The sequence below is a fragment of the Salmo salar genome, chromosome 11 (genome assembly GCF_965601325.2).
Source record: "Salmo salar chromosome 11, fSalSal1, whole genome shotgun sequence".
Lineage (NCBI taxonomy): Eukaryota > Metazoa > Chordata > Actinopteri > Salmoniformes > Salmonidae > Salmo > Salmo salar.
Window position 1 is genome coordinate 105,110,971 of NC_138301.1, and position 24,364 is coordinate 105,135,334.

The 24,364-nt window shown below is 45.0% G+C and overlaps 1 protein-coding gene across 1 annotated transcript in view; it reads right to left on the reverse strand.

The window, feature by feature from the left end:
* LOC106563494 (sodium/calcium exchanger 1) overlaps positions 1-24,364 on the reverse strand; it is a 61,934-nt gene that overhangs the window by 16,497 nt on the left and 21,073 nt on the right. Inside the window, exons 3-4 of the mRNA XM_014129143.3 lie at positions 18,590-19,999; positions 17,856-18,373 (exon numbers count right to left, since the gene is read on the reverse strand). Coding sequence (XP_013984618.3) covers positions 17,856-18,373; positions 18,590-19,924 — 1,853 coding nt within the window. The 5' untranslated portion in view covers positions 19,925-19,999. The remainder of the gene's footprint in view (positions 1-17,855; positions 18,374-18,589; positions 20,000-24,364) is intronic.

The window sequence follows — 24,364 nt, forward strand, 5'->3', positions numbered from 1 at the left end:
AACGAAGATGCAAGTTGAATGAACTTTGATCGCTTTTATAATAATTTTCCATGCCACGAGAGGTACCTGATCTGGCCAAATAGGTTCCGGAACAAAACATTCCAAAACGGAGAGGTGCCAGATAGTGTTCCGGCAGGATCCGGCTCAAATGAAGCACCGATGATAATGAGACAGCCTATAGGGAGGAGGTCAGAGATCTGGCAGTGTTGTGCCAAGACAACAACCTCAACAAGAGAAAGGAGCTTATCGCGGATTACAGGAAAGAAAGAGCCGATCACGCCCCCATTCACATCGACAGGGCTGCAGTGGAGCGGGTCGAGAGCTTCAAGTTTCTCGGTGTCCACATCACTAAGGACCTATCATGGTCCAAACACACCAACACAGTTGTGAAGTGGGCAAGATAACGCCTCTTCCCCCTCAGGCAACTGCTCGGCATTCGACCGCAAGGCGCTATAGAGGGTAGTCAGTATGGTCCAGTACATCACTGGGGCCGAACTCCCTGCCATGCAGGACCGCTATACCAGGCGGTGTCAGGGGAGGCCCTAAAAATGGTCAAATACTCCAGCCACTCAAGTCATAGATTGTTCTCTCTGCTACCGCACGGCAAGCCGTACTGGAGCACCAAAGTCTGGGACCAAAAGGCTCCTTCCTGAACAGTTATTAACATTGACCCCTTTTGTTATTTATTTTTATCTTTATTGTATCTCTTGCACCGGCTCGATGCACACTCACTAGACTCTACCCACACACTGACAGTCCATCACACACCACACACACACACACACACACACACACACACACACACACACACACACACACACACACACACACACACACACACACACACACACACACACACACACACACACACACACACACACACACACTCTCTTCACCATCTTCACACTCTTCACATTCGCTGCTGCTACTCTGTTAATTATACAGTGCATTCGGAAAGTATTCAGACCCCTTGACTTTTTCCACATTTTGTTACGTTACAGCCTTATTCTAAAATGTATTATATTGTTTTTTCCCTCATCAATTTACACACAATAGCCCATAATCACAAAGCAAAAACAGGTTTTTAGACGTTTTTGCAAATGTATTAAAAACAGATCACTGCTGGGTCTTCCTTTGTAATCTGTAATGGACTGTAGCCCCTGACACATGTGGCACCATGTTAAAGACTGATGACAAACAGCAACCATTTTGGTGTGAGACAGATCAAAAAGGACCTTATTTTTATTTTTTTACAGTTAACTGAAGTTGGCTTGCTAAGAACGTTATCCAGCCTGCATACCAAACCATTTTGTTTATAACGGACGAGTCCGTTTGCATAGCAACTATGCAAAAATAATTAGCGTCTTGGTCACATCTGTAGCAACATGGCCAAAAGAACTAACAACAAGATTTTTGTCCGGACTATATCTTCTGGTGGAAGAATGAAATTGTATGAATTTACTTATCCAAGTAAGGTTAATGAAAATATGTAATTCATTGTTATTTTAATATGTTGGTAACAGTTTGTTTGATGAATTATTGTCTCATCAAACCAGAGCCATTGTGTCTGTGGATTTGTGTCCCTGAGGAATGGTTGTGAGTGACGAGCTGCAGTATGGCATCTGAATCCCTTTCTCAAAGTGCTTCTGGATGGCTGATGAAAAGGAGCTCCAGAATCCCAGAGGAGTGATGATTAGAGAACACAAAAGGAAAGCTGGCCCCCTTTTCCTGTACATAGGTACAAGTACTCTGGTGAGTCTGACTGGGAACCCTTTAAGTCCCATTACCCAAACGCCTTTTTATGTGAGCTTGCTGTGGGGAGACCAGTCTAAGTCTCTCCGGGTGCTTACTGACTCTGGGGCAGATGAGAGTTTCATGGACGCTACCCTGGTATCAGAACTCAGTATCCCTACTCAACTACTCTCTGTTCCCATGGATGCCAGGGCACTAGACGGCCGCTCCATTGGTAGAGTCACACACAGCACAGTTCTCATTAATATGCGGGTATCTGGAAATCACAGTGAGTCAATTCAGCTCCTCATTGAGTCCCCTCACATACCTGTTGTTCTGGGTTTTTCTTGGCTCCAGAAGCACAACCCAGATATTGACTGGACTATGGGTTCCATCCTGGGTTGGAGCTCGTTCTGCCATTCACACTGCCTAAAGGCGGCACAGCCTTCTCCCAAACGTCTGCTTCCAGGGTTAAGTACGGTCTCGGATCTCTCTGCCGTGCCCGCAGAGTATCATGACCTCCTGGAGGTTTTTCAGCAAGGCTCGTGCTACCTTCCTTCCTCCACATCATCCTTACGATTGTGCTATTGACCTCCTTCCAGGCACCACACCGCCTCGAGACCCCTATATTCTCTGTCTGGTCCGGAGACCAAGGCCATGGAGGAGTACATCGAGGACTCACTGGCTGTTGGGAGCATTCGCCCTTCGGCCTCTCCTGCCGGCACAGGATTCTTCTTTGTGGGGACGAAGGACAAGACCCTGCGTCCATGTATTGATTAACCTGTCTGGGCTAGGGGGCAGTATTTTCACGGCCGGATTAAAAACGTACCCGATTTAAACTGGTTACTACTCTTTCCCAGAAATGAGAATATGCATATTATTAGTAGATTTGGATAGAAAACACTCTGAAGTTTCTAAAACTGTTTGAATGGTGTCTGTGAGTATAACAGAAATCATATGGCAGGCAAAAACCTGAGAAAATTCCAAGCAGGAAGTGGCCTGTCTTAGATATTGTAGTTCTTCTTTCTAGTCCCTTTCGAAACTACAGTATCTCTGGGGTTACGTTGCACTTTCTAAGGCTTCCATTGGCTCTCTAAAGCCTTCAGAAAGCGGATTGAGGCGTCTCCTGTCTCTGGGCAGAGTATACTAGCACAGTTTGTCAGTGGTCTGCCTAGTGACAAAGAGATTGGAGATGCGCGGTCCCACGACCATGCTGTTTTTTATTTTTCTCTTTGAATGAATACACTATTGTCCGGTTGGAATATTATCGCTATTTTACGAGATAAATACCATAAAAATTGATTTTAAACAGCGTTTGACATGCTTCTAAGTACGGTAAAGGAACATTTCGAATTTTTTTGTCTCGAAATGCACTCGCGCGTTACCCTTTGGATAGTGACCTGAACGCACGAACAAAACAGAGGTATTTGGACATAACTATGGATTATTTGGAACAAAAACAACATTTCTTGTGGAAGTAGCAGTCCTGGGAGTGCATTCTGACGAAGATCAGCAAAGGTAATACCATTTTTCTAATAGTAATTCTCAGTTTAGTGAGCCCCGAAGTTGGCGGGTGTCAAAATAGCTAGCCGTGATGGCTGAGCTATGTACTCAGAATATTGCAAAATGTGCTTTCGCCGAAAAGCTATTTTAAAATCTGACATAGCGATTGCATAAAGGAGTTCTGTATCTATAATTCTTAAAATAATTGTTATGTATATTGTCAACGTTTATGGTGAGTAATTTAGTAAATTCACTGGAAGTTTTGGGTGGGAATTCATGTTCTGAACATCACATGCCAATGTAAAAAGCTGTTTTTGGATATAAATATGAACTTGATTGAACAAAACATGCATGTATTGTATATCATAATGTCCTAGGAGTGTCATCTGATGAAAATAATCAAAGGTTAGTGCTTCATTTAGCTGTGTTTTGGGTTTATGTGACATATATACTTGCTTGGAAAATGGCTGTGTGATTATTTGTGGCTATGTACTCTCCTAACATAATCTAATGTTTTGCTTTCGCTGTAAAGCCTTTTTGAAATCGGACAATGTGGTTAGATTAACGAGAGTCTTGTCTTTAAAATGGTGTAAAATAGTCGTATGTTTGAAAAATTGTAATTATTGCATTTTTGAGGTTTTTTATTTCGTGCCACGCTCTTCCACTGGCTGTTGAATAGAGTGGGACGGTGACGTGCCACCTAGCCCATAGAGGTTAACCGGGCCTCAATGACATTACGATTAAAAATCGGTACCCTCTACCACTCCTCTCTTCAGCTTTCAAACCTCTCCAGGGTGCTACTATCTTTTCCAAACTGGACCTTCAAAATACTTACCACCTTGTGCGGATAAGCGAAGGAGACGAGTGTAAGACAGCTTTCAACAATGCCAGTGGACACTATGAGTACCTGGTTATGCCGTTTGGACTCAACAATGCGCCTGCTGTCTTCCAGGCCCTGGTCAACGATGTGCTCCAGGACATCTTGAATATTTTTGTTTTTGTCTACCTCGATGACATCCTGGTTTTCTCTCGTTCTGCCCAGGAACACATTCTCCATGTTCGAGAGGGCATTCAGCGCCTCCTGGAGAATCAGTTGTTTGTAAAGGCTGAGAAGTGTGAGTTCCACTGCTCCACTATCTCCTTTCTGGGATACATTATTGCTGAGGGGAATGTTCAGATGGATCCGGAGAAGGTGTGAGCGGTGGTGGATTGGCCCCAGCCCATGTCCAGGGTGCAGCTACAATGGTTTCTGGGATTTGCACATTTCTACCGCCGTTTCATTCGGGGCTACAGCAACCTGGTGGCCCCCCTCTCTGCACTCACCTCTCCCAAGGTACCATTCACATGGTCTCCAGCAGCGGACAAGGCTTTTGGGGATCTAAAGCAGCGATTTACGACTGCTCCCATCCTCATCTATCCGGACCCGACTCGTCAGTTTGTGGTTGAGGTTAATGCTTCCGACGTGGAAGTAGGGACCGTTCTTTCCCAGCGATCTGTCCAGGACCAAAACTTTAATCCCTGTGCCTTCATGTCCCATTGTCTTAAGTCTGCGGAGATAAACTATGATGCCAAGCACCTCAACCCAAGGCAAGCTCGTTGGGCTCTGTTATTTACCTGGTCCAATTTCACTATCTCCTACCGCCCAGGGTCAAAAAACAAGAAGTCGGCCACTCTATCCCATCTGTACACTTCCACTGCCACTCCCTCTGAATCTGAGACCATCCTCTCTGCCTCTTGTTTGGCAGCTTCTGTTGTTTGGGGAATTGCGGCTCTGGTCCGTAAGGCACAGCGTTCCCAGTCGAACCCTGGGGGGCCCGGCTAACCGGCTGTTTGTTCCTGATTCCTGACTCATCGAACCCTGGCTTTCCTCCGTCAACGCTTCTGGTGGCCCACCATGGTTCCTGATGTCTCGGACTTTGTCGCCTCATGCATGGTGTGCTCGCAAATCAAGACTCCACGGTAAGCTCTGTCTGGCCTCCTACAGCCACTCCCTGTCCCTCATCCTGATGGTGGTTGACAGATTCTCCAGATTCTCCAAGGCCACCCATTTCATTCCTCTTTCAAACTTACCTTCAGCCAAGGAGACGGCCCAGCTTATGGTGCAGCACGTCTTCCGAATCCATGGACTCCCGGTTGACATTGTCTCGGACCGGGGTCCTCAGTTCCAATCCCATTTCTGGAAGGCATTCTGTGCTCTTATCGGGTGATCAGCCAGCCTGTCCTCTGGGTTTCATCCCCAATCTAATGGCCAGTCAGAGTGAGCCAATCAATATATGGGGATGGCACTCCAGTGTCTTGTTGCCAGTAACCCCACCACCTGGAGTCAGCAACTGGTCTGGTTGGAATATGCCAGGAACACTCTCCCCTGCTCGGCTACTGAACTTTCCCCCTTCGAATGCTCCATGGGGTATCAGCCCCCGCTCTCCCCAGAGCAAGAAGTGGAGGTCAACATACCTTCAGCCCAGTTCGTCCTCCGTTGTCGGCATACCTGGAAAAGAGCTCGGGTGGCTTTTCTCAAGACCACCTCCAGGTATCGTCGACAGGCGGACCGCCACTGGACTCTGGCTCCTCGCTATCGGGTCAGGCAGAGGGTATGATTGTGCAATCGGGACCTACCCCTCCGGGTACAATCCCGTAAACTTTCCCCCCGTTTCCCCCCATTTCTAGAGTCATTAGTCCCACTGCTGTCCATCTGCTGTTGCCCCGTACCTTCCATGTTCACCCTGCTTTTCATGTGTCCAGGATTAAGCCCTTGTCTCACAGTCCTCTGTTTTCTGTTTCTAGGCCCATCCCTTCCCCCCGTGTCATCGATGGCCAGCCAGCATATACGGTGAGACGCCTCCTGAGGGTTTGACCACGGAGCAGGGGTTTACAGTACCTGGTTGACTGGGAGGGTTATGGCCTGGAGGAGAGGTGCTGGGTTCCTGCTAAAGACATCCTGGACCCGCCCTTCATCGCCGATTTTCACCACTGACACCCGGTCAGCCAGGTATGTGCCAGGTGGCGTCCCTAGAGGGGGGGATACTGTCACGCTTGATCTGTTTCACCTGTCCTTGTGATTGTCTCCACCCCCTCCAGGTATCGCTTATTTTCCACGGTGTATTTATTCCTGTGTTTCCTGTCTCTCTGTGCCAGTTCGTCTTGTATGTTTCAAGTCAACCAGCGTGTTTTTCCCGTGCTCCTGTTTTTTCTATTCTCTTTTGCTAATCCTCCTGGTTTTGACCCTTGCCCGTTTCTGGACTCTGTACCCGCCTGCCTAAACATTCTGCCTGCCTGCCACTCTGTACCTCCTGGACTCTGAACTGGTTTTGACATTTTGTCTGTCCATGACCATTCTCTTGCCTACCTTTTTGGATTATAATAAATATCAAAGACTAAAACCATCTGCCTCCAGTGTCTGCATCTGGGTCTCGCCTTGTGCCCTTATACTTCTCATGAACCATGAAGTCCAAATACTGTAACACCAGATTCGGTATGTAGGCCCATGATACATCTCTTAACTTAGTTTGAGAAAAGATGGTTAAGAGATGGCTGAGTTATTGATAAATCCGAAAAACTGATTTTAGTTAACAAATGTAATTAAATCCTTTGTAAATCCGCTCCACAAGGGTCTATCAACTTGGAACTTCTGCAATCTTCTTCTCCTCTGTCACGTTGGTAACAATGATTTGGGAGACAGGCGCAGGAATGCGAATAGGGTTTTTTATTACGCCCCAAATTACGGCGTGCCGTGTAAGGGCACGGGGATGAAGACCAAACAAACATGTACACAAAACACAGGGTTGAAACCCAAACAAAAGAGCGAGGAGTACCTCAAATAAATACACACGCGCACAATGATTAACACACGGGACGAGACCCGTAATCATCTGTACAATCCACAATGGCACAAAAGCCCAAAACACACAGCACAGGTACTCACACGCACCAACGGACATTGTAACAATAAGGGCACATATATACAAATACAATCAGTGGGAATAGGGGCCAGGTGTGCGTAATGAAAGTTCCAGAGGGATCCATGACATCCTCATGAATCTTATGTCAGATTCCCTTCATATTTTGTATTTAGACTCATTTAATGGCTTTGAGAGATATATTTTTTTACTTAATTCAAATAAGTCTACACTGTACCCATAGACGCATGTTAGCACATATGCTAATGCTAAAAATACTTTACAAATATTCTTCACATGAACCATAAGTCAAATTGACTACAGATTTGGTATATAGACTCAATGAATAAGCCTCTAATGAATTTGAGAATGATTAGTTGCTGCATTCAAAGTAATGCTGAAAATATTTCACAAACCATTTGTAAAATGTGTCCCATAATCGGTATACACTGAATGTACAAAGCATTAAGCATTAAGGACACCTGCTCTTTCCATGACATAGACTGACCAGGTGAATCCAGGTGAACGCTATGATCCCTTATTGATGTCACTTGTTAAATCCACTTCAATCAGTGTAGATGAAGGGGAGGAGACAGATTAAAGGAGGATTAAGAACTGCAACACTGTTTTTCACGCTCAACAGTTTCCTGTGTGTATTAAGAATGGTCCACCACCCAAAAGACATCCAGCCAACTTCATCCAGTCAAAATGGGCCAGCATCTCTGTGGAACGCTTTCGACATAAACTCAATACATTAAATAATGACTTTAGGAATGATTACCTGCTGCATTCAGAGGTAACCAACCTACAGCACTAGACTAAACTTCATTTGCGTCATTCTTGTGGTATTGAAAGATAATCACGGTATACTGTAACTGACTGCACATAAAGATAGATCCTACATGATAGAGTGCTTACTTTGTTATCTAACAGATCTTGTGTCCTTTCTGTCATCCTGTGAACACCTGTTCATTGCTGCTCGCAGCAATATTTATTACTGTTATTATTATTTATTTATTTTATTATTGCTATTATTATTAATGTAAAGGAGCACAACTGATGCTTATCTTGGTCCTCTGTGAAATGTTCCACCTAACTGGGCTCTTTTCAAATCAAAGCTTATATTTATATCTATTTCATTAATGCAGAGTTAGTGAAGCATCACATCTGGGTTTATAGTATTAATGTGGCTTTAGCATTGAAAGGTTGAGATAGTGCTGAGGCCATTCTACTGTTCTGTGGGCATGAGGCTAGGGCATTGTAGTGGCAGGGCTGGAAAACATTATACCTTTCCAAGGAGGAGGCTGCTCTGGCACTGGGAGCAAGGAGAAAGTGTATATTAGGAGAAAGTGTATATTAGGCAATAAATTCTACTTTTTATCTCTGTACTTCTCCATTTAAAAATGAATGTAAATCTCTTGCGTAGTCCTATGAGCGCTGCTTGTTCCCAATAGGCTGTCTGTGTCAGCCATACTCAATGGCCAAGATCGATGATAAATCTCCCACTAGCTCCTCATTTCTCTGTCCCTGTTCTCTTCCCACACTTTCTTTAGAAAGCGCTCTCCTTTTCTTTAGCGTTTATATTCTCTCCCACATTGTCTGCCCTGTTTGCCTGATGCTAACAGTGTAAAAGCCATACCTTTATTAAGGGTAGATGAAACTGCTTTTCTTTCAACAATTAACTGTTTCTATACACCAAAAACCACATTAAAATGTCAAAAGCCCTGTTTTATGAATACTTCTTTATTTTTCATAGATGAAGACAGAATGATAGAGCAAGTGAGGAGCTGCTGAGGCAAAGAGGAAGACCCTCATGGAAGAGATGAGAGGAGGGATTTAGGGAACAACTCTGAAACAGAGCCACCTCATAATTACTGTGAGAGAGAGCGAAAGACCGAGAGAGAAAGCGATCTGAGGTATGATATAAGATGAAGAATGTAATTAATCTTCATCCAGTTCTCTTCCCTGGCGTAGGAATTATAACCCTCTGTAGTCCCTAATTGTTTAACGTATACTGTGGGGGCGAGTGGCTGGGGGAGACTGAGAGATGAGGAGAGAGAGAGAGGACGGCTAGGGAAAAGGTGATCATGTTAAGGGAGCTATCTCTCCATCTATCAGCAGCCTGTCTTCTCTCTTTCTGCAGTGAAATAGAAAATACACCTCTCATCACATACATCTGATGCTGAGATATAAACTATAAATTCTCAACTCAGTGAATCTGAGGGGGTGGTAAAGACAAAAGTATAGAGAGATAGAGACAGATGTAATCTGTCTAAACATTTTTGATGTTGAGTTTTGATGTTGGGGTGGCAGGTACTGTAGCCTAGTGGTTAAGAGTGTTGGGACAGTAACCAAAAGGTCGCTGGTTTGAATCCACGAGCTGACTAGGTGACAAATCTGTCAATGTGCCCATGAGAAAGGCAATTAATGCTAATTTCTCCTGTAAGTTCCTCTGGATAAGAGTGTCTGCTAAGAGACAAAGAAAAGTTGAAGTAAGCTCAGTGAAATTGATATGTGACATTTCCCTTCTAACATTGCCGCTCACTGCAAACTGACTTCAAAGCAACAACACACAGAACTCTCTTTTACCACCATTAAAATATATATACAATTATGTAAATGCTGTTGTGTTTATGAGTCCTAACAGCAGACAGCAGATACTGCTGATAGTATTGTGGTAGCAGTATTAACATGGTACAGTAGCTGCAGTGGTAGCAACAATCTCCATGGTAAAGTAGCATAGTAACGGTAGCTTTGGCAGCACAATCCTGTGACGGAGATGAAGTCCCTAGTACCTAATTACAAGCTCTCGTGAACTGCGACAGAGCGTCCAACGTTGTGTTTGAGTTCCATGCCACATGTTTGTGTACGCAGTGTTAATGGCCAAGGGGGAAACCTAAATAAACCAGAAAAAAATAACTGCATTAGGGTGTGAAATGGACTGTACTCGAGGGCTGTTCAGTTTCATGCAGAAAAACAGTTGTGGTGTAGAACTGTAGAACCAATACACTGCTGCATTGGCAATATTCCCATTAGTGTGTGGTAAGAGTTTTGTGGGTACATGTGTGTTGTTAAAGTGACACTACGTATGTGTGTTTTGTGTAGCATATTACACTCACTGACGTACAAAAGGCATGGAAGCACCCAGTCAGTCAGACACACACAGTAAATGTAGTCTGGCAGTGAAAATGTTCGGCTGCTGTGGTGCTCTCTTTAGTAGGTCTCAGTGGGAGCCCATGTGTTTGCATCAGCCTTCCACACTCAAATGAAGTCTGTTTCTATCGCTCTCCCTCCATCTCCCTAACGATATGTGGGCGGCTGTCTATTTTTGTCCACATACACACAAACACAAGCTGGGACACGCACAGGCTGTGGTTTGGCTTGAAAAAAAGAGAAGCTTTTACAGAAGAGTCTGTGAGACGTCACACACACCCTGTGTGTAATGACTGAATAGAGCATGCCAATAAGAGAACACTAAACTGCTGCACTAAGGAGGGGTAATGAGAGATAAGCTACAGACTGTGACGTTACTCCACACAGATATTATTTGGATCCTCTCCTAAAATACACGGGCGAGAAAAACAGCAGGACAGAGACAGGAAAGATACAGAGACACAGTCAACAGATCCACATCAGATCTCTGTGCACGGTCCTGAAGGCTGGAGTGAGTGAGTGAGTGAGTGAGTGAGTGAGTGAGTGAGTGAGTGAGTGAGTGAGTGAGTGAGTGAGTGAGTGAGTGAGTGAGTGAGTGAGTGAGTGAGTGAGTGAGTGAGTGAGTGAGTGAGTGAGTGAGTGAGTGATGGAGGGAGGCAAGGAGCAGCTGCTATGGTGTGTCAGAGGACCCTGGTGGGTAGCGGGTGAGGAGCTGGGGGTGCAGGTCACCCAACACTGCCTGCTGAGCATGGCCAGGTCCTCAATAACCACAGAGACACAGGGCAGGGGTGCAGGGGAGACTTGAGAACATGACCCAGTTTTCGATAAACAGTGATTGACTACATGGTAACTCAGAATACTGTATTTTTATTTTTATTTATTTGTTTAATTGTATTTGTTTCCTGCTCTACTTATGCAGGAGTCGTGTGATATAGGATACACCCTTTAAAATCTCGCCATGGCCCAAAACATTCACAATGGAAATAAAATGAAAATGCAACAAATAAATAAAATAATCTGACTCCTCTTCTCCTGATTTGTGACATCTGATACATCTCCAATGTAATGATGCTTTTGGTTTTGGCAGAGATATAGATTTGTTCATCACTGCAGCTGCACCTTATGGCGTAAGGATTAGAGGCGATTATGTTTCTGTGCTTTGGCAAAAGACAGCGTGTGTTTGTGATCTGAGCGGCCATTTGATCAAACGGATGAAAAAAATGATCACACCAAAAAAGACAATACACTATAAATACTCATCAAAGCTGCCACCATCATGGGGAAACATTTCCCCAGTCAATCTGTAAATCCCTTCATAATGAAAAATAATACAAGACTTTTGTCTTCATTAGAGATGCCAGAAAAATACTTGTTTCATGTGAGATATCCCCTCCCACTGGTGAGGTAATATCATCTGTCAATTAACACAATACGGTGTGTGTATGTGTCTGTACGTACATTACTGAATGTGTGTGTGTGTGTGTGTGTGTGTGTGTGTGTGTGTGTGTGTGTGTGTGTGTGTGTGTGTGTGTGTGTGTGTGTGTGTGTGTGTGTGTGTGTGTGTGTGTGTGTGTGTATTTCAGTCTTTTGGATGAATCCAGGGTAGAGGATTTGGTTACACATCAAAAAGACCAGCTAAAATGAGGCAAGATGATTATGTGGATAAGAACTCTGAATGTATTAAACACTATAGCTGCAGTATCTACAGTATGTTATTCCCCATACAGTGAGTGTCCTAACTCATTTAAGTAGCTGGGTAACAGAGTGTAATTGCTATTGCAAATGACTGACAGATGAGAGGCATGGGGGAAATATATGAGTTAGTACAGAATAACAAATAAGGACAGTGAGCAGAGGAACAGAGGAACAGAGAGAGATGAAAAGGGAGAAGACAGAAAGAAACCTTTAAGGCATCTACTGTAAAAATTCTGTGCTTTTCACCTCTCCCAAAGATATGGATTACTTAACAAACCGGTGTGTTATTTTGCTCTTTTCAATAACATCTTCAAAGTTCAGAGCTTTTTGTAACCTGTTTAAAAAATCCCTCCTCTGGTGAAATTCAAACAGACTCATTTGTGTTCAAATATCTATTATAAACCGGGCAATTTGGTTGTTTACCAATCTGATTGGGTAAACAGCATTCCAACTGTGTGTATATCAGACATATACCATGGGTTATTTTTTATGTTGATAACCAGTTTATAATAGCAATAAGGCACCTTGTGGGTTTGTGGTATATGCCCAATATACCACTGCTAAGGGCTGTATCCAGGCACTCCGCTTCTCTTAAAAAAGAGAAATAATAGAAAAATAACAACACGAGGAATAAACGCACAATGAGTAAATGATATCTTGTCTATATACACAGGGTACCAGTACTCAGGCCCTATTGCTTAACTAACCCCTGACCCTGCAACCCTGCAACTCTGGAGTGTGTGTGTGTGTGTGTGTGTGTGTGTGTGTGTGTGTGTGTGTGTGTGTGTGTGTGTGTGTGTGTGTGTGTGTGTGTGTGTGTGTGTGTGTGTGTGTGTGTGTGTGTGTAAGCGTGCGTGCGTGTGTGTGTGTGTGTGTGTGTGTGTGTGTGTGTGTGTGTGTGTGTGTGTGTGTGTGTGTGTGTGTGTGTGTGTGTGTGTGTGTAAGCGTGCGTGCGTGTGTGCGTTTGTGTCAGAATGCTCAGGTGGTTATTGATCCAGTAGTCAGTGAAGTCATAGACCCAGGGTAGTGAGGAATATGCCTGTATTGATTCCCCCTGTAGAGCTTGTCTCTCTCCCAGCTCATCTGGTTATATAACTGGCCCCTTTCCCCGTTTCCTTTTCTGTTTCATTGTATTGTTTTATGCTTGTTTTTCCCTCTCGGGCCTCGAATAGCAGAATAAGCAACACAAGAGTGCAGTCAGTGCTCTACACACTCTGAAGAGCAGACAGAAACAAACAGACACACACAAACAAACACAGAAAAATAGAAAGGGGGTTTATGGAAACACTAATCCACAAATCTAGATTATTTTTAGGATGGGAGGTTTGTCTGCAAATCCCAGTGTATTTAATGGAGCTCAGAACTGGAAGGGAAACACGGAAAACTGCATGCTTCAATTTTAAGCTCATTAGTTTGCCTGTTAAAGTTGGCTGCCTCCTTTCCTACTCCTCTACTCCCACCGTCAAGCAAGCAAGCACGCACGCACGCGCACGCACACACACGCACGCACACACACACACACACCTCAGATGAAGACAACACATGCACCTGTCCCTCCACCCACTCATCTAACATGTATAGACACCACTCTTTTCCCAGGCATTATTACCAGCGCTTTTCCCAGGCATTATTACCAGCGCTTTTCCCAGGCATTATTACCAGCGCTTTTCCCAGGCATTATTACGAGCGCTTTTCCCAGGCATTATTACCAGCGCTTTTCCCTGGCATTATTACCAGTGCTTTTCCCAGGCATTATTACCAGCGCTTTTCCCAGGCATTATTACCAGCGCTTTTCCCAGGCATGATTACCAGCGCTTTTCCCAGGCATTATTACGAGCGCTTTTCCCAGGCATTATTACCAGCGCTTTTCCCTGGCATTATTACCAGCGCTTTTCCCTGGCATTATTACCAGTGCTTTTCCCAGGCATTATTACCAGCGCTTTTCCCAGGCATGATTACCAGTGCTTTTCCCAGGCATGATTACCAGCGCTTTTCCCAGGCATTATTACCAGGGCTTTTCCCAGGCATGATTACCAGCGCTTTTCCCAGGCATGATTACCAGCGCTTTTCCCAGGCATGATTACCAGCGCTTTTCCCAGGCATGATTACCAGCGCTTTTCCCAGGCATTATTACCAGTGCTTTTCACAGGCATTATTACCAGCGCTTTTCACAGGCATTATTACCAGCGCTTTTCCCAGGCATGATTACCAGCGCTTTTCCCAGGCACGATTACCAGTGCTTTTCCCAGGCATTATTACCAGTGCTTTTCCCAGGCATGATTACCAGCGCTTTTCCCAGGCATGATTACCAGTGCTTTTCAAATGGAATTTTTACCAGCGCTTTCACAGGCATTATTACCAGTGCTTTTCCCAGGCATGATTACCAGTGCTTTTCCCAGGCATTATTACCAGCGCTTTTCCCAGGCATGATTACCAGTGCTTTTCACAGGCATTATTACCAGCGCTTTTCCAGGCATTATTACCAGCACTTTTCTCGTCACACATTTCAGGGTCGTTCCATGTCATTTTAGCAAACAATGACACCCACCATCTCACATTGTTCTGAAATATTGTCTGCAGTTAGAAACAGATAAGATAAGCATTTTCCTAGGTGAAAAAAAGTGTCAATTCCCCCCCAAATTACAAAATTACATGTTGGTTTCCTTACCCTGTAAGCAGTCTATTGACAGCAATCATGCTTTGGTTTTGTTTACCTGGTGACTGTTGTAACATTTACGGTACAAATCCAATGCAAGTCAATAACCATGTTTCCATCCACAGTTTTTATTTGAGGAAAGTCATACAGTATAAAAAAAATTTACCACGACAAATGTGATGGAAACAGGAAGTGACGGTACAATTTGTTCATTCGATATGGTGGGATCTTTTTGTGTCTGTAAAACTAATTACGTGACAAATTGCAGCTGAAACAATTTCTTGCGAAATTGTTGATAGAATAACCATCGTGTCGAGGTAAATTTGCAGTCAGGCGATGCTATGTTGTGTGGTCCTCCCACTACAACTTGACTGCCCTTGACCAGCACAAAAACATCCAGCTGATGTTCTGAAAGAGCTGCAAAATCTGGATCATTTTTTACATTTTTTTTTTTTTACATTTTAGTCATTTAGCAGACGCTCTTATCCAGAGCGACTTACAGTAGAGTGCATACATTCTATTACATTTTTAAATACTGGCCCCCCGTGGGAATCGAACCCACAACCCTGGCGTTGCAAGCGCCATGCTCTACCAGAGCCCTACAAATCAGCTGGGCTAGACAATCTGGACCCTCTCTTCCTGAAATTATCTGCCAAAATTGTTGCAACCCCTATTGCTAGCATATTCAACCTCTCTTTCGTATCATCTGAGATCCCCAAAGATTGGAAAGCTGCTGCGGTTATCCCCCTCTTCAAAGGGGGAGACACTCTAGACCCAAAGTGTTATAGATCTATATCCATCCTGCCCTACCTTTCTAAAGTCTTAGAAAGCCAAATTAACAAACAGATCACCGACCATTTCGAATCCCACCATACCTTCTCCACTATGCAATCTGGTTTCTGAGCTGGTCATGGGTGCACCTCAGCCACGCTCAAGGTACTAAACGATATCATAACCGCCATCGATAAAAGACTACTGTGCAGCCGTCTTCATCAACTGGCCAAGGCTTTCGACTCTGTCAATCACTGCATTCTTATCGGCAGACTCAATAGCCTTGGTTTCTCAAATGACTGCCTCGCCTGGTTTACCAACTACTTCTCAGATAGAGTTCAGTGTGTCAAATCGGAGGGCCAGTTTTCCGGACCTCTGGCAGTCTCTATGGGGGTGCCACAGGGTTCAATTCTCGGGCCGACTCTTTTCTCTGTATATATCAATGATGTCACTCTTGCTGCTGGTGATTCTCTGATCCACCTCTACGCAGACGACACCAAACTGGATGTAGTCTATCACAGTGCCATCCGTTTTGTCACCAAAGCCCCATATACTACCCACCACTGCGACCTGTATGCTCTCGTTGGTTGGCCCTCGCTACATATTCGTCGCCAAACCCACTAGCTCCAGGTCATCTATAAGTCTTTGCTAGGTAAAACAATGCCTAATCTCAGCTCACTGGTCACCATAGCAACACCCACCCATAGCACGCGCTCCAGTAGGTATATTTCACTGGTCATCCCCAAAGCCAACACCTCCTTTGGCCGCCTTTCCTTCCAGTTCTCTGCTGCCAACGACTGGAATGAATTGCAAAAATAACTGAAGCTGGAGACTTATATCTCCCTCTCTACCTTTAAGCATCAGCTGTCAGAGCAGCTTACCGATCACTGTACCTGTACACAGCCAATCTGTAAATAGCACACCCAACTACCTCATCCCCATATTGTTATTTATCTTTTTGCACCCCAGTATCTCCACTTGCACATCATCATCTGCACATCTATCACTCCAGTGTTAATGCTAAATTGTAATTATTTCACCTCTATGGCCTATTTATTGCCTTACCTCCCTAATCTTCTACATTTTTCGATTGTTATTGACTGTACGTTTGTTTATGTGTAACTCTGTGTTGTTGTTTTTGTCGCGCTGCTTTGCTTTATCATGGCCAGGTCACAGTTGTAAATGAGAACTTGGTTAAATAAAGGTGAAAAAAGAAAAGAAAAATGCAGTTTTTTTGGCTGCCGATGAAATAAGTTATAATGAACTTCACAGGGTGGTGAAAGTGCACGGGCGAGGAGCTTGATGCCCTTTTCCAATATATGAAGCATGAAAATTCTCATATAGGTACCATTGACTTGCATTGGATTTGTGCCACAAATATATCAGGATGTAGGATAAGACAAACTGACCAAATTCAATTACTAATTTCTCGGAACAGGGGAAAATAACCATCACCAAATTCACTCAGAATATATTACATAGTAGGAAGAAACAATACTTCAAGCCACAGCGCCATACTACTTCTCAGACATAGAGAACTGATACTGTATACTGGTTATTAGGGTGGGATTGGTGTGGGGTGTGGGGGGTCCGTGGGTGGCTTTAGAATTTGTTTTAATTTAGGTGCAATCAATTAGTTTAATTTCTCAGAGATCAAATCATATTTCAACAAAATAATGATGCAGCAGGAATGCTAATCGTAGATGGTGGATGCCAAAATCCTCTTTCTTGTGCTTTTTAAGGTGGAACAACCTTCCATGAAGCACAAACACACACGCCCACACACCACTCTCTAAGCTCTCTTCCTCAACCGTCAGCCAACCCTGCCTACAATGAGAGACGAATGTTAAAACACACTGCTTTACACTCTCATCCCCTCTCTACCTCTCCTTACGCCCTCTTACCTCCTCTCTCCCTCGAAATCTATCACATTTTTCTCTAGTCTAAATCATCACTCAAATCATCATGATCAGACAAACCGGTTCCATTTTCTAAACCCACTGCTTTTCCCTTTTCTCTCTCAGTCCCCTATTCTTTATTTCTCAACCTTTACATACTTGGCCACTATCTTTTTCTAGCAATATTAATTTAGTTTCATCCTCTCTCTTTTACTAGTCTCTTCTTCATGTCTCTATATTACCTTCTCTCTATGAAAATTGTGAAATCCCAAATGCCAACCCATTACAATTAATGAACTCCCATAGAAAATATAGTGTTCTAATATAGCTACATGTATTTATCCCTTTCATCACTACCAATTCCTCTATCTCTGTCCTCCACACTGCATCCCCACTGTTAGATCTCCTGCTGTTTATCTCCTCTCCAATCCTGCTTATAATATATGCCATCTATGCCATAAAAATGGCCCATAGAATACTATGCTGAAATGTAACACACAAGCCATCAACAGCAGCAGAGCAGTGGACAGGACAGGAAGTGGTGTTACTCACATGGTCTCGTCGTTCTGGAACTCCAGTTTCCCCGCCACCTCCTCGTAGTCCTCCTCAGCTTTGGCGGTGCCCTCCAGGGTGTGGTAAGGGATGGCCACTTTACCCCTGGCCCCGGACATCCGGTGCACCTTCACCTGCATGGTGCCCACGCTCTCGCTCACCCTCATCGAATCTACTTCAAACGTGAAGATGCCTGCGTGGTCATCGTCATAGATGGTTACCGTGGCGGTGTGGTCATTGCCGAGGGCGGCTTTGGGGGACAAGTGGGGGGAGAGGTCGCGCATGCTGCTGGTGGTGGTGATGGTGCTGGGCTCCAGGATAACCACCTCGGCACGGTGCACAATGCGAGGGTTGCTGAGGTGCACGTAGAAGTGCTCATCCTCTTCAAAGATGTCGTCATCAATAACCCCCACGGTCAGCTCCTTCAGCGTCTCACCGGGTTTGAAGACCAGGGTGCCCTCGGCAAACTCATAGTCTGAACCGGCATTGGCTGTGCCGTCCTCGGTCCGGTAGTCCACCTGAGGTGACCCAGGAACAAAACCAACTCAATGCCGATTTAATTTATTAATTAGACAGAAATAATTAAAATGTCCCCCTGGCTCGATCCTTATCTCATCTAAAACCTTTCCCATTATTACATGTGGCTTGAGTGATTGATTTTTAACATAATAAACCTTCCATTATACAGTATAATTAGTAACAAAGACAAATACGAGTTGCTTGTCCCCACTGACCTTGACTGTGCAGCCGCTTTCACCCCCATGGCGCCCAACAGACAGCTTGAGCGAGCCACAGTTCTCGAAGCACTGGTAGTGGGAGGATTCAAACTGCAGGTAGATGGTGTGAGGGTCCTCCTCCTGTCCACTGGCCTCATGGCAGTTCACTACCTTCCTGGCCTGGTCGGCAGCATGCTTCTTCAGGATGTTCCCAGCACCGATCATCATGCGTGTGGCCTGGATGCGGTAGAAGGCCCTGCTCTTCTGCTGCTGGACCAGAACCTGGTAGTTGGCCATCTCAATCAGCTGCTCCGTGTCCTTGTCTGGGTGCCTCTGTTTCAGCTCCTTCAGAGTGCGGGCCATGTCCCTCCGAGCTTCATCCTCCTCTGAGCCCATCCCCCCGCCCTCCACCACCCCCTCCAGCATGCCGTCCAGCACCTCCTTGGGGTGGGGGTGGGAGTTGCCCCCCTGGCCATCCATCTCCATGTCCATCTTGGTGAACATGCCGTCTCCCTCCGTCTCGATGATGATGCCGCGGGCCTTGTCGACACGGTAACGCTTGTGGATGTACTTGTAGAAGAGCAGGCGTCGGTCTGCGGCCCAGGCCTGAACCACACAAATGGGGAAGAACATGAATGTGAGCACAGCCTCCCACACCTCCACCTCCCCCGGGGAGATGACAGCCAGGATCAGGTAGAGCCAGATGTAGGCAAAGATGCTCCAGGTTGCCGTGACAAAGAATACCCTCAGGTGCTTGATCCTGCGTGTCTCGTTCTCTGGCACCACGTACACACAGAGGGCGATGATGACGAACATGTTGAAGGCTGCACTACCCACAATGGTGCTGGGGCCCAGGGAGCCTGCCTCAAATGAGTGGCCACACACCTCGATGACAGACAGCAGGATCTCTGGGGCAGATGAGCCTAGGGCCATCAGGGTCAGGTTGGATACTGTCTCGTTCCAGATGCGTACGGTGGCTGTGGTGGTCTCTCCGTTGGGCTTCTTGATGGTGATCTCTTTCTCCTGAGAGGTGATGACCTCAATAGAAGACATGAAGCGGTCGGCGATAATGGACATGCCCAAGAACATGTAGATGAGAGCCACAAAGTAGACGATGGCCCGCGCCACCTTGTCGCCCACTGACGGGTTCTGAGGGTTCCACATGGGCAGGACCACACCCTCAGAGCAGGGGTCTCCATCAGAGCAGTTGCTGGGCGGGCTGCTGGGTGCTGCTTGGTCTGAGCCGGCCTGGGAGAGGTGGGTGAGCCCCAGGAGGAAGAGGAGGAAGAGGGACGTGGAGGGGCAGGAGGCGGCGAAGGGGTGGACAAGGCTCAGAATGCGGGTGTGTAACATGCCGGCGTCCGGACATTCGAGTCAGCTGGCTCCAGAGATCAGCCCACTTCACATCCAACGTATCAACAGACACCCCTGGAAGACATAAGGGAAGAAGTGTAATGAGTTACAAGAAGGACTAGCACAAGCAGAATATTGATTGTTAGCTGCTGCAGATAGATCATTGTAAGGTCCGCAAGTCCTCGTCTTTCCTAAGGCAAAGGTGCTCTAGTGGTCGATCACAATGTGATGGGAGAGTTAGTTACAGTGATAGTTTATTCCATCCCACATATCTGGTTCATTAATTGAGGCCTGGATTACAGTGAAAACCAGCAGACCAAGTAAGTAGATCTCCAGAACCTGAATTATCGACTGCTGTTTTAGATGTTTTTTTTTTATTTAACCTTTATTTAACCAGGAAAAGCCCATTGAGACCCAGAGTCTCTTTTTCAAGGCAGACCTGGCCAAGAAGGCAGCAACAATCAATACATTACAGAATTAAAACATACAACAACATGTTCCAGCCTAAAAAAAAGCATTTACACTCCTCTGTAACAGAGTCTCCCATCAATATTTTAAGTTCATTCAGTGGCACTAACGTATCTAGATGAAGCATGGATTGTAGATTATTCCATGCCTCTGGTGCACAAGAAGAGAAGTCAGTTTTGCCTAATACTGTGAAAGTCCAGCGGACTTTATGTAGCAAACACCTAGCAGACTGGGTATGGTAACTGCTGGTGGTGAAGGAGACCAGACTACAGAGGTAAAGAGGAAGTTTACCCAAAAGGGCTTTGTAGATGAACACATACAAAGGTATCTTTCTGCGCATATAAAGTGAGGCCAGCACAGTGCAGATGACACCACTGTTGTTTACCCACCTGAGTAAATTTCCTCTTTGGCAAATAAAGCGACACAGCCAAATGCACTTATCGTTACCCTGTTTCTGTTGTTATTGGTGTTACAATAGCCATTGCTGCTGCTGTAGCTGATGCTGTAAACCAGTACTTTAATACTTTAATTCTCTGAATATCACATTCAACAGCTCCTGTTTCACCCCTTCTCTGTTGTGTGACTGACTTCCTATTGTGCTGCCGTGTCAATGTTAACTCTGTAATAGATCAAGCACAGTGAGTGTTCACTTTGTAATACACTTTTTTGAAAACACTAACCCTCACTCTTCTAAATGTTTCTGTCTAAGGAGCTTAACAAATGTGTTAAACCGTGGCCCAGAGTCAGTGGTAACAATAACAGTGTAATGCGTCATATTCACAAAAAGAGAACGTGTTTTTGCTCCTTCTCATCCCTGAAACGTCCTGGCTGAGGCGTGTTTTATAAGAGCCTGTATCACGCACAGAGGACCAATGATGCCTCTGCTTCCTTAGCCTCTCTTTCTCCACAAACAGCACAGTACAGTCACATCAGCCGCTCCTGTCCCTCCAAGCCCTACAATGGTCCACAATCTCTCACCTCCTAGTGCCAGACTCCCCTCCCCTCTCCATGTGAACACCTCACCAATCGCCCACCTCTTTGGTTTATCATAACCCTATAAGCAACACTTCAGGACTGCTTTGTTTCCAAACAATGATCACCGGCAGCTATTGTACCACCAATAACATCAGAAACAGCCTCTCTGGGTAAGTGAGTAAGTGCATTTGGCCATAGTGGCTTACTAGCTAAAGAAGAGATTGCTCAGAGGTGGGTGAACAGAACAGCATCCCTGATCTGTGGAGGGGATCTAGTCCTCTATTCACAGTTCACATTTTCATCAGCCTGCCTGTACGCTCCAATGGCTCTCCCTGGAACTTCAACTACTTGGAGGGGAATTACGGTGTTTTTGCTTGCCTTCCATTTTCCCAAGGAAAAATCCTGCAGCCACTATAAGCAGTTCAACACACTGCTGTGTGGCATATGATGCATGGTTGGCCCTATACAGATGTTGGACCTTAATTTGACCAGTATTGTCGCAACAAAATAATACTGCAGCAACAGGATTTTAATGTTAACTCCATAATGTTGCTTGATCGGTGGTTCGGCTATTAGCTGGCCAAAATTAGGCTACATGAAAGTGCAATACTGTTAATATAACCGTGAGTTATTGCAGGTTTTCAGTGAATTTATGTAAATCATGATTCCCATCTGCATTTCCTGAGTTGAAGGACAATTCTGTATATACTACCATAAGGAGAAGCTTCCGGCAGCGACGGGCAGAGATGTTGCCAGTCAACGGTCAGAGTTGCTATCTCGCCTTGTCAGGCCGACACTTTATTAGTCCTGGGTGATGTAGCCAGCTAGCAAATTAACTTCACTTACCATGCAACATAGCCCAACGTAGTGAGACTGGAGAGTAGCTTTAGTTCCCCAATGGTCGACAGGCTAAACACTCTGTGGACATGGCACGCACATGTATGCACCCTGACTATTAACTTAATAATAAGGAACAGAGATCTGGAAAACAGTGAGCAACCATGTACGGTCAGTTAGAGACAACGTGTCTGCGTCACATCGAAAGGACATAGAAGCCTCTGAGCACCTTTACATTGGTTTGGTTCACTGATTTGCACCCTTAAAAAGACAAGCGTCTTCAAACATGTAAACCTTTAACAAATGAGGCACACTGTTGAGGGGTCAAAGAGGAAATTGTTGCATCTCAAAAACATTGTCATTTAGAGCCAGGAGGATTATATAACATTACAAGATGCCAAGAAGAAGAAGACGGCATGAATATTGAGAAGAAGATGTGTTATGGATTAAGATAGGATTATAGTTGGATTAAATGAGAGGAGTAAAAATACAGATTTTCTGTAGGGAGCTCCCTTCGTTCTCTTGGAGGTGAGTCAGGTGCTAAAATAGACTGACAGACACACTTGGCCTTAGAAACACAGAATCATCTCAACCAGAGGGGAAGTCAGGACCGAATCTCAGGAGACCAAGACCAGGCATACAGTATAGAGACTATGACAAGACCATCAGCAGAGACATCAGGTGCAAAGATCCAGATTCCAGACAAAACCAATACGTTAGGTTCAGAGACACAGACCAGAACCAGAACTGGACATCAGCTGTGTGTGCGGTAAAGAATTAATCAGTGGTCCAATCAGCTAGTCGTCGTCTCTCTCTCTCTCCACTGAGAATTCTGCCATCAGTGACCAAATCCAACAGGCCAGAAACAACAAGTAGAGTTTGAAACAACATGAGCAAACCCTACCCACCATACATTTGGTGCCATTTCTGATATTTCTTGAGCAGAATATGCTTGTACAAATTGATTCAATTTCCCTTCAAGTTTCACTGTGTCTAGACTGGGTACCGCACTCCATCAATTTCTATTTGACATTTGTAGTTTTATTGTTACCCACATAGACTTGATGGTATACATACCCATGGATTTCAGTTAGCATTAATGCAAAGGGATGTAGAAATAACACAAGGGCCATACACATTCTATATATTTCTTTATCATTGTTGTTTTGTATGAGTCTACGAACACTGCACAACTATACCAAACCATCTATATATATCAGACCTGTTTTACTTGTGCAGATTCCATGTGGTAGGAGGTTTGGTTTGGGGACCAAAAGCAGTCAATACTGTATTTACACCATATCTGCCTCACTCTGCCTCTTCAGTCCAGCCTAGTCAATATTGCGCACACCTCCCCTCTATCTTCATCTACCTCCTGACAGCAACCCCCTCCACTCTGCTGAGCAATGCTACACAGATCATGTAAATCCTATAATACAGTAACTGATTATTGATATGCCTATACTCTTTTAACAGTTTTCATTGTGGCCCAGAAACCGTAAAATCAATTCAGTGCTAATACTGAATATATGTTCTAATACTGAGACTAACCATGAAGGCAATCTCTTCGAGGCCATGTAACGTAACTGCCTCATTAAGGTCAGCTGATGATGTAATATACAAACATCGTTCTTTCTCCAGGTTAGACCACAGGGCTGCTCACCGCTAGTGCACAGCAAGGGGAATGAGAGCGGAGCAGCACACTAATGAAGGCACCAATAGAGAGGAGCTAGAGAACACCTGCAGGTCACCCCTGCTGTTCTCACACTACTGAAGCATGTGTTCCCTATCGTTAACGACACACAGTCAGACACCCTGTCAGGGTTTGACCACACGGCTCTCCTTTTGCTCTCTGTCTGGTGCCTGATGTGCAATGGGAGGGCCTATTTAACATATATACGCGGGGAGTCAGGAAGAAGGTGCAGAAGGTACGCGTAATGATAACAAAAGGCAGATAAACAAAACAGGAGAAGTGTACTGAATGTGAACAAAGCCATTACTGCCTGATGACTGAGGCTACTGAGGGCTAAATAAAGAGAGAGTAATCAAGGTGATGATGAGGTCCAGGTATGCATAATGATGATTGCCAGGACCTGTGGTTTGTAGACCGGCAACGTTGAGTGCCGGAGCCAGGGAGCGGGAGTAGGTGGAGAGCCAGAC